This window comes from Anomaloglossus baeobatrachus, chromosome 3, assembly GCF_048569485.1.
Source record: "Anomaloglossus baeobatrachus isolate aAnoBae1 chromosome 3, aAnoBae1.hap1, whole genome shotgun sequence".
Taxonomy (NCBI): Eukaryota; Metazoa; Chordata; class Amphibia; order Anura; family Aromobatidae; genus Anomaloglossus; species Anomaloglossus baeobatrachus.
This window is the reverse complement of record NC_134355.1, coordinates 314111341-314123399: the sequence shown is the minus strand read 5'-3', so window position 1 is coordinate 314123399 and position 12059 is coordinate 314111341. Positions and strand designations below refer to the sequence as shown.

At 42.3% G+C, this 12059-nt stretch overlaps 1 protein-coding gene across 3 annotated transcripts in view; it reads right to left on the bottom strand.

The window, feature by feature from the left end:
• Positions 1-12059, bottom strand: part of ZUP1 (zinc finger containing ubiquitin peptidase 1) — a 79692-nt gene that overhangs the window by 37063 nt on the left and 30570 nt on the right. For all 3 annotated transcript variants that reach the window (XM_075340028.1, XM_075340029.1, XM_075340026.1), the window contains exon 4: positions 4651-4760. In XM_075340028.1, coding sequence (XP_075196143.1) covers positions 4651-4760 — 110 coding nt within the window. The remainder of the gene's footprint in view (positions 1-4650; positions 4761-12059) is intronic.

Sequence of the window (12059 nt, the reverse complement as noted above, 5' to 3'; positions counted from 1 at the left end):
AGAAGAGAGGAGGCGGCGGATCAAGATCAGAGACGCTCATTGTACCCTACTGCCCCTTAGGAGATTTTAATAAAAGATCTTTGCTATACAGAGCGGCTTGGGAACTCATATAAACAACATCTTAGAATACTGTATATAAAGGGTATATAGGTGGTGGCATTACTTTATATGGGAAAAACCTGGCGACAGGTTCCCTTTAAGTACAACTACATTTTTTTGACGCTCTAGCATTAGCCTATTCACTAAGGATTTCTAACATCTCTCCTAGATTCACCACCAAGCCATGCCCCCAATATTTTAAGATGTTCATAGTAAAATTCTACAACTAAAAACAAAACCAAATTTAAATTTTTAAATGGATGATCCGCAATAACAGACCTCCAAAACTGCTACTAAAACATGGATTTTAGCAAATTACAAAGGAGGAAAAATGTGTTTTCTGTTGATAACTTAGTTATTTTATCTAGATGCGCTTAAAGGGAACCTGTCATGTGCAATATGCACCCAGAACCAGGAGCAGTTCTGGGTGCAGATTGCTAATCCCTGCCTAGCCATCCCTGTAACTAGTAGGATAGATAAAGGGATCTTTAGAAAAAGTATTTCAACAGATCATTTACAATATGCTAATGAGGCGAGGGACTAGTAACAAGGGCGTTAGTTCCTGCGCTCAATCCACCCTCTTAGCATGGTAGCACGCCCACAGGGGCGTACTGACATGCTAATCAATGCATCATCCCCAGCAGTGCCGCACGTACCAGTGACCGCTGTCACCGCTGATCTGAATACCTGGCACTTCCGGTCATGCGCAGTAGACCTCTCTGAAGCTGGGACTCTAGTGTGATGACTATTTTAAAAATTTTGCAAAATGAAAATGAAACCCCTTACATTCGAGGAACAATTGCATTCAAATGACATTAGTATCATCAAATTTGTAAAATATTCAAAAAAGTTCCCCCTTTTTTTCATTTCAAAATTTAAAAAAAAAAAAAACGATTTTTTTGAATCCAAGTATTCCATATGTTGAAAAGCTCTCCAATGCCCCGCGGATGCCAACGAACTGCCAAATTCTTGGAAACTTCAGTTTTCTGTTCAACAGCGAGAAACGGCGACTGGATCAAATAAAAAATATGATAATGGATATAGAATTGCTCTGGAGGGAAACTCTAGACTTCCCACTTTTATCCAGTGCACTCATCAGAAAGAAACTCAATCGTCTGATTGATCTAAATGACAAAAACAAAAAGAAACCTTCTGATAAATTCACTGCAACACTTTCTCAGTTATTTGATGTCACCAACGTTAATGGAGAATGGAAAAACTCAGAGGATAAAGAGCTCTACCTGAGGCAAGTTGAGAGTGGAGGCAAGGTTGGTTATTCGACGCTCAAACAAGCTCCTTTGGAATCAATTCATCCAAGAAAACGAATCCGACTATTAATATTTCAAGCTCAAGCCAGCACTTCGCAATCGCAACCCATGCATGATACTGTCTCTGAATCTTTATCCAAGACTCCAAAGCCAACCTCTTCTTCTGCGTCATCTTCTCCTGAACGCACACCGAAATACAAAAAAAAGCAAGCACTACAACAGTGAGTTTACTGGTACTGAAAAACAACATTTCGACACAAAGCAAATAAAGTGCGTTCAACCATTGCTGAACAAGGTCATGATGTACCGGTTCCAAGTCAGTCGGGTGTCTGGAGACGAATAATCTCAGAAGGATAGAAAATGAAAACCAAAATTTTTGAAAAACTTCAAAGCAAAGATCCTTATTGTCTCCACTTCGATTGTAAAAGAATCCAAGGGGAAGAGTATCATTAGTTCTGCTGAAAAATACCACAACCGAAATCAAACTCGGTATTCTGAAATGTGAGAATGGTTCTGCCATAGCTATTCACAAGGAACTACATCAGCGAATTGATGAATACGACGCTTGGGAAAATATTCGCATGATAATCTGCAACACGGCAGCAGTAAATACTGGTCGTTTGAACGGGATTGTAACGCTGATACAGGATGATGTCTTGAGAAAGGGCTTTCAGAAGCCAGAATACATTGGCTGTCAACATCATGTACTCGACCTTCTACTGAAGCACGTCATGAATTTCCTTATTCCAGAGTCAACGAAGAAACCAGAACTCAATTCTTTCTTCATTGACAAATTACCAGAAAACTATGCCTCACTTCAGATTGATTACCACCAAGTTGCAACAGATTATGAGAATCCTGAATGGCGAGATGATTTCAAGTTCTTATATGAACTATGTCAGGCATATCGTCATTACAAAACAACATCACGTTGGCCTCGAATCAGTTGGAAGAAACTCCCAAACCTACACATGGCAAGATGGAACTCGCGAGCTGTATATGCTGTAATAACAGTTTTTCTGATACCAAAGTGGCGCCACGTCCTCGGTATAGCATGCGACTTCATCTGCTATGAATGGGAAAATGCCTGGTTCCAGTCGCAACACTACAACGAAGCGTCCTTCAATGAACTGTTAACCTCACTCACCAAGACAAAGTGCAAGAAGCCAATTAAGTGTTTGAAGGCGCACTGGTTGGTCGAGGAGTCATTAATTGACATTCACAGATCTAACCAAAATGCTGAACGTGCTGTAAAACTGATGGAGGAACTACATGCGAAATCGAAAAAAATTTAAATTTTTGAATCTAAAATTCATAGGAAAAAATAATTTTTAAACACTTCTTTTGCACATATTGTACTTATAATTAACTGTTTTATACCGTATTTGTTAAAAAACGAATAATAAAAGTTGCTTAGTTATTACTATTATCATTACAATAATGCAAAATTGCATGTCCTTTTTTTTGGGGGGGGGGAAATAATTGTTGCCTTATTTCATTTGAATGAAAGGGGGAACTTTTTTTAAAAAACAAAAAAAAAGCAATACTTATTCTTAAATTACCCATAAAAGTTCCTCGATTGCACATGGTTTCATAAAAAAAATGTTTTTGTCATTACACTACTGGGACGCTTACACCCGGCTTCATACTGCCCATGACCGAGAGTGCCCAGCATTCTGATCAGCTGCTCGTGGTTCTGGGTGCATACTGCACCTGACAGGTTCCCTTTAACAACCATCACAATCTTTAGATCAGGGGTCACCAAACATTTTACACGGGGGGCCAGTTCACTGTCCCTCAGACCGTTGGAGGGCCGGACTATTAAAAAAAAAAATATATGAACAAATCCCTAAGCACACTGCACATATCTTACTTTAAAGTAAAAAAACAAAACGGGAACAAAAATGATATTTAAAATAAAGAACAAGTGAATTTAAATCAACAAAATGATCAGTATTTCAATGGGAACTATGGGCCTGCTTTTGGCTAATGAGATGGTCAATGTCCGGTTCCATATTTGTCACTGCTAGCCGTAAGAAGTGATGAAAGTGTGCATCAGTTAGTATAGATCTGGTTGGAGATTTCAGATGTTTCATTCTGGAAAAAGTCTGTTCACAGACATATGTGCTGCCATAGATGATTGCCATTTTGAAGTGCATGGTTCTTGAGATTATGTCTCAGAGGGGAGAGATGCAAAGAAATTAGGCAAACTGCTTGACTTGAATGCGTCTTTCAGAGAGTCACAATTCTACAATTCAGCCAGGTCCATTTGGTAAATTGTATCCACATTTTCAATGTCAATAAAAAATGGGTTACGGAAAAGCTGTATGTCCTGATCATGGAGATGAAGCTTCTTTAAATCTGAATTGGGACTCCTTTTGTAACTTTTCCAGTGAATCCACACATTTCTTTTGGGAATGCAATCAAGGTTTTTCCACTAACAGATTTGAGTTAAGGGGAGATGGCAGGAATTTTCCGCCTTCACTTGTTTGATAAGGAGGCCTAGTCTTACTTCAAATGCTTTCACATGTGATTGCATATCACAGATGAGCTTCCCTTTTCCTTGAAGTTGCACATTGAAACTGTTGAGTTGCTCTGTTACGCGTGCGTCCTGCGTCAACGAAAGTAGTACTGCACGTGAGCGGCGCTGTCACATACTGTACTCCAGGAGCAGTGGTGTAACTAGAGTTCAACGGGCCCCGATGCAAAGTTTGGAACTGAGCCCCCTTCAGGGTGCAGAATAATTACACTGACACTTGGCTCGCCTCTTTCCCTCAGCACCCATCTTTCCCATACTCAGATATCCCGATGATATAATATCCATTATAATGCATCTCAATCCTCTATACATTAGAATACACTCCCCATAGTTCTCCATATATTTTAATACACTCCCTATACATTATAATACACATATATTATTATGTACCCTACGATGCAGATAAAATTGAAAGTGCAATCCCCGGCAGGGGGCCCGCTGGGGGGGGGGCCCGATGCCAGGCTCCACAGCCTCCACAGGCCTGCAGCCATTGCTGATGTGCCACTGGCTGAGGTCCTCAGGCCCCCTGAACCCACACAGCCGGTCACAATGGTGACCCCGATTGTTCCGCTACTGTCCTGTGCTTCTCTCACTGACCAAAAAGGTGCCCCTCTCTGGAAGTGCGGCGGAGGCTAGATAAATGGCCTCAGGGGGCTGCATGCGGCCCGCAGTTTGGGGACACCTGCTTTAGAGCTTATTAATTCATGATTTCATTATAATATAAGACTAAGGAAACCTGAGTACCTGTAATTTCTGGAATTCTGCTTTCTCTTGCTCCGACTCCTCTACTCTTCTCCTCCTATCTTCTTCAGCCTGTAGCTGCCGGGCTAACACTGCATCACTGGCAAGCTTAGCTGGTGTAAAACAAATATACAGACACGCTCATTACTAACTCAGTAATAAAGAAAAAAAAACATATTTCAAATCAATACTCCCTGAAACTTTCCCACTTAAAAAAAAAACAAAAAAAAAACAAAACAAAAAAAACCACAAACCCAAAACATGCAGCTTGCCATAGTCCAACAAAGCCATCTTTTTTTTTTTTAATATCTGGGGGGAAAAACTCAACAGACACAGAGAATTAAAACAAAACACTTACGCTTGTTCACAGGGGGAAGAAGACACATGTGTTGGGGTTGTGGCACTGCTCTCCCTGATACAGATATTGTTATTTAATTTATTGGCTGTTACTTCGTGTGTTATGTATGATTAATTGACTGCATGGTTTTCTCATGCCATATCCAAAATGTATTCATACATTTGCCATTAACTTTATATTACAACCAATAAGTATTCTGTATCATGGTCATGTGGTGCCACCTAGTGGCTATTTGTGTGTAGTAATTAAACAACTTTTTACATAATATATAATAATATATATATATATATACATACATACATATATACATACACATACATATATACACACACTTACATATATACACACACACACACACACACACACACACACACACAGACACAGACACACAGTGGAACCTTGCTTAACGAGAACAATCCGTTCTGGGACTGTGCTTGTTAATCAAGGTATTCGTTCAGCAGAGCAAGATTTCCCATAGGAAATCATTGCAATGCTGACGATCCGTTCCACAACTTCTAAAATGTCCCATCCTGGTCCCCTATTCTATCATTCCACACATGCACAAAGACACACAAACTCACATGCACGCATGCACACACACATATTATATGCTCACCTTACCTTCCGTTCCATCGCCGGTCTGCTGGGACTTGTTCTCTGGTACGGGGCCGGGCTGTGTAACGCGTTACCATAACGACGAGGCAGGAACTTCCCGGCCAGAGCGCTGACGTCAAAGGCAGAGCCGCTTGCCTCTGATTGGCCAGCACTCTGCCTTTCATTAGTGGTGACAGGAAGTTCCTCCCTCGTCGCTATGGATGCAGAAACACAGCGTGGACTGGAGCGCAGTGGCGCACTACAGCACCCAGGAGGCCGGCGATGAAATGAAAGGTAAACATATTATGTTATATTATATGCCCACCTTACCTTCCGTTCCATCGCAGGCCTCCTGGGTCTTGTAGTTCGCCGCGAGGACATCACAATGTACCCGGGAACTACAAGAACCATGAGGCCGGCAGTGGAACGAAGGTAAGGTGAGCATAATACTGTATGTGTGTGCGTGCGTGTGTGTTTGTGCGTACATGTGTGTGTTTGTGTGGACTGCAAGTGCGGGTCAGAGTGTGGTGGATGGACGAAACCGGAAGTGTGTGAGGTGAGGATTTCGCTCGTCCAGCAAAGCTTTCTTGTAAAGCGGGTTACAAATTTACAGAAAGCTCTGCTTGTTAAGCGAAATTCTCGTTAAGAGGGTTACTCGTTAAGCAAGGTACCACTGTATATGTATATGTATATGTATATATATATATATATACATATATATATATATATATATATATATATATATATATATATATATATATATATATATATATATATATATATATATATATATATATATATATATATTACACACACACACACACACACACACACACACACACACACACTGTATATTTTAATGAATAATTCAGTAAAATAATATTTTAAACAACACATTACGGTCTCAATTGTACTTCTATATATAAGCTAAATATTTTATGGTTCTTGACCATTCATTCTTAATCCATCTAATTTATCTTTTTCACCCCTAGGCGATTTTCCATTTCTTTTCCTCCCCCTTCTCCCGAGAGCCATAACTTTTTTTACTTTTCCAGCAATATTGCCGTATGAGGGCTTATATTCTGCAGGACGAGTTGTACTTTTGAATGAAAGCATGAGTTTAACCATATAGTGTACTGGAACACAGAAAACAATTTCCAAGTACTGTGAAATTGCAAAAAAAAGTGCGATTGCACAATTGTTTTGGGGATTTTTTTATTCAGTGTTCACTATATGGTAAAACTGACATGTCATTGTGATGACTCACATCAGTACGAGTTTGCAGGTACCAAACGTACATTTTTACTGTTATCTAAGAGGTTAAAAAATTCAGAAGTTCATCCCAAAAAAAAAAATTAAAAAAAAAATAAAAATATATAGAATAGTGCTTTTGGCGCCATTTTCTGAGACCCACGACATTCTCATTTTGTCACGATCTGGGGCTCAATGACTGCTTATCTTTTGGATCTTGAGCTGACGTTTTTTACCATTTTTGTGGAGATGCTGCATTTTGATCACCTGTTATTGAAATTGCAGCAACCAAAAACATAGTTTTGGTATTTGGTAAACGGCGTAACGAGAAAATAATTCCAATCAGATTAAGTAAGTTAATATTTTGATAGATTTGGTATCACTGCATTTAGAAATGCCCAATGTGTGTATATTTTTTTAACGATTTTAATTTTCAATGGTGCGAAAGGGGGGTAATTTGAACTTTACTAGTCACCCTAGTGGACTTTATCACCGCACAGCCCAATCGTCTTTGCATTTCTCCTGATCAGAGCAGTATCACTCTGATCAGCAGAAGTGCTGCTTTCCTGTGAGTGCCAAGGCTCTCTCGGCTCTCACAGGAAGTGAGTCATGGTAGTATCAGGGGTCATCAGCCTAGCCCGCGCTAACATGGCAACACCAAAGCATTGCGCTACAGGGCTGATGATGGTGGCAGGGAACAGCGCGATCCCAGCCATGGCTAATTAAATTGTGCGGTCAGTATTTGATAGCGTGATCTAAAGGGTTAACAGGCATCTGTGGATCTCATGACGATCTTGGGTCACCATGACGACGATCCGGCCTGTGAGATTACATCGCGGGGGGTCCTGATTGGAGTTGAGGACACAATCCCTCTCCCAATCCCCTAAGAGCTGTGATCTATATTACTCACGGCATTTAGGGAGTTAAACAGCCAGGGACCGCATGGGCACTGTGAGGTCCAGGGCTCAGCTGTTGGTAAAGCTGAATCCCCAGGGGCAATTGCAACTGGAACAGTGCCGATGACTAGGTGATTGCTAGGATGTACATATACATCCTAGGTTGGTAATTACCTTCAATCTAAGATGTATACACTACCGTTCAAAAGTTTGATGTCACCCAGACAGTTTTGTCTTTTCCATGAAAAATCATACTTTTATTTATCAAATGAGTTGCATAATGAATAGAAAATATAGTCCAGACATTGACGAGGTTAGAAATAATGATTTGTACTTGAAATTATAATTTTCTCCTTCAAACTTTGCTTTCGTCGCAGAATGCTCCTTTGCAGCAATTCCAGCTTTGCAGACCTTTGGCATTCTAGCTGTTAATTTGCGGAGGTAATCTGGAGATATTTCACCCCATGCTTCCCCCCTTCCACAAGTTGGATTGGCTTGATGAGCACTTTTTGTATACCATACTGTCAAGCTGTTCTCACAACAGCTCAATAGGGTTGAGATCTGGTGACTGGGCTGGCCACTCCATTACAGACAGAATACCAGCTGCCTGCCTCTTCCCTAAATAGTTCATGCATAATTTGGAGTGCTTTGGGTCATTGTCCTGTTGTAGGATTAAATTGGCTCCAATCAAGCGCTGTCCACAGGGTATGGCATGGCATTGCAGAATGGAGTGATAGCCTTCCTTATTCAAAATCCCTTTTACAAATCTCCCACTTTACCAGCACCAAAGCATCCCCAGACCATCACATTACCTCCACCATGCTTGACAGATGGCGTCAGACACTCTTCCAACATCTTTTCAGTAGTTCTGCGTCTCACAAATGTTCTTCTATGTGATCCAAACACCTCAAACTTCGATTTGTCTGTCCAGAACACTTTTTTCCCAATCTTCCTCTGTCTAATGTCTGTGTTCTTTTGCTTATATTATTTTAATCTTTTCCTTTTTCTTTGCCCCTCTGCCCTGAAGGCCAGCATCCTGGAGTCGCCTCTTCACTGTAGTCGTTGACACTGGCGGTTTGCGGGTACTATTTAAAGAAGCTGCCAGTTGAGGACCTGTGAGGCGTCGATTTCTTAAACTAGAGACTCTAATGTACTTGTCTTGTTGCTCAGTTGTGCAGCGGGGCCTCCCACTTCTCTTTCTATTCTGGTTAGAGCCTGTGTTGCTCTCCTCTGAAGGGAGTAGTACACACTGTTGTAACAAATCTTAAGTTTCTTGGCAATTTCTCACATGGCATATCCTTTATTTCTAAGAACAAGAATAGACTGTGGAGTTTCACATAAAGTTCTCTTTTTCTAGCAATTTTGAGAGTTTAAGGGAACCAACATATGTAATGCTCCAGATTCTCAACTAGCTCAAAAGGAAGGTCAGTTTTATAGCTTTTCTAATTAGCAAAACTGTTTTCAGCTGTGCTAACATACTTGCACAAGGGTTTTCAAGGGATTTCTAAACATCCATTAGCCTTCTAACACAGTTAGCAAACACAATATACCATTAGAACACTGGAGTGGTGGTTGTTGGAAATGGGCCTTTACACACCTATGTAGATATTGCATTCAAAACCAGACGTTTAAAGCTAGAATAGCCATTTACCACATAAACAATGTATAGAGTGTATTTCTGTTTAATTTAATGTTAGCTTCATTGGAAAAAAAAAATGTGCTTTGCTTTCAAAAATAAGGAAATATGTAAGTGACCTTAACCTTTTGAACTGTAGTATACGTCCATGGTAGGGAAAGGATTAAGTGATCAGAAGAACACAGTTTCAAATAAGATATTAAAAAAAGGAATCGGTCAGCAGATTTTCTACTATTTAATCTGTGAGCAGCATAATTTAGGGCACAAGAGCCTGATTCCAGGGATGTGTCACTTATTAGCCTGTGTGTTGTAGTTTCAATGCAATCAGCATTTTCCCAGCAAGAGTACAGGGCAACAGTGCATGCAAAAGCCACTAATCTGTGTTACCCCACCCACAACACTGATTGGCAGCTTGCTCACAATGTACAGTGTACACAGGAAGTTGCCAGTTACGGGTGTGGGCAGGGTTATCACACAAAACAGATACTCTATGAAAACTACACCAAGCAGCCCAGTTAGGCTAGGTTCACATTTCCGTTGTTTATGATCAGTCACAATCCGCCGCTCTGATAAACAACGCAATCAGTTTGGCGGATTCCATTGTTTTCCATATACTTGTATGAGCGGCGGATTGTGACTGATGCCCTTGAGTTGCATCCGCCGCCCGAATGATCAGTCATGGAACGAGTGACCGTCGGGGGCCAGGAACGCAGCATGTAACGTTTTTTGAGCAGCGGAATCCTTTTGATTTCGCTGTGCAGGCTCTCTCTCGGCGGCCGAACGATCAGCTGATCGCCTGGCAGCCGCCTTCTGTGAGCGATCAGCTGATCGTTGACAATAGCCAACCACCGGGAGATCATCTGATCGCTCTCATTAGCCGGCCGCCGGGAGATCAGGTGATAGCTCTCAAAAGCCGGCGGCCGGCAATTGTGAACGATAAGCTGAACGTTCTCTTTTTCGTTTTACAACGGAAACCGCTTTCTCAGGACAATGAATTCCAATTCTTGTCACCCGTTGTACAACGCATCAGTCACAAGCGTCAAGCAACGCATGTGACTGATGCAAAACAACGGAAATGTGAACCTAGCCTAAGTGATACACTGCTGAGATCAGGCTTTCTTGCTTTATTTAGGCTATGTGCCCACGGGGAAAGTGTCCTGCGGATATATCCGCAGGAGCTCCCAGAAAACCGCAGCACAACTTTGTCTGTTTCAATGCTGTGGTTGTATTACAGAATGTCCTGCGGTCATTCTGCATTGAGGATACAGTACCATGGCTTCGGCACTGCATCCTCAATGCAGAACAAGTGCTGAGTGATCGGGGAGTTCATACTTCCATCATGCAGCACTTCACTTTCCGGCCGTGTCTGCACTGTGCAGGAGAAGGTGGGCGGGCCTGAACTAGCTCCGGCTGTCACATGACCAAAGCTTGTGCAGCCCCCGCCCACCTCCTGCTCCTGGCTCCACCGCGCTCCTCTGCACCGGAAGAAGTGACTCCGGTGTCTGCTATCAAGGCAGGTAAGTATGGGATCCTGCGGAAAAATCCGCAGGAATAATTGACATGCTGCAGATTTTTCTGCAAGGAAATCTGCATTATTTCCGCTGCGGAAAAAAAACGCAGCATGGGCACAGCAGTTCCAAAATGCCATAGAAATGGCTGGGGACTCGCTGTACTGCGGATTTTTGAAAAATCTACGGAATTTCCGCAAAAAAAGAAATCGCGGCAAATTACGCATATGTTCCACAGCGTGGGCACATAGACTTATGCTTCTTTCAGATGATATAGCAAAAAACTGCTGACAGATTCCCTTTACCAATATAAACACTGAGAAACCTCCCCGCAAAAAAGAGAATTTTGTTTACTTACCGTAAATTCTTTTTCTTATAGTTCCGACATGGGAGACCCAGACCACGGGTGTATAGCTACTGCCTCCGGAGGACACACAAAGTACTACACTCAAACGTGTAGCTCCTCCCTCCGGGCTATATACACCCCCTGGATGACAATCTAACCAGTTCAGTGCAAAAGCTGAAGTAGGACATCCACCCATAAGTAGAGATAGAGTAAAACTCGGAAAAACCGGAACCTCTGTCTACAACAACAGCCGGTGAAACACACGGAACAAGAACTGCCAACAGGCAACAGGGAGGGTGCTGGGTCTCCCATGTCGGAACTATAAGAAAAAGAATTTACGGTAAGTAAACAAAATTCTCTTTTTCTTCATCGTTCCTTATGGGAGACCCAGACCATGGGACGTCTCAAAGCAGTCCATGGGTGGGAAATAACCAAAACTGAGAAGTAGGCAAAACCTATCTTCACAAGTGGGCGACAGCTGCCTGAAGGATGCGTCTGCCCAAGCTCGCATCTGCCGAAGCATGAGCATGCACTTGGTAGTGCTTCGAAAAGGTGTGCAGACTAGACCAAGTGGCAGCCTGACAAACCTGCTGAGCCGTAGCCTGGTGCCTGAAAGCCCAGGAGGCACCGACAGCTCTGGTCGAGTGCGCCTTAATCCCTGGCGGTGGGGGCACCTGAGAATGCTGGTAGGCATCGGAGATGGCCAACCTAATCCAATGAGCTAGGGTCGGCTTAGAAGCCGAGAGACCCTTGCGCTGACCCGTGGTTAGTACAAAAAGTGAGGTGCACCGCCTAAAAGCGGCGGTGCGTGACACAGATTCGG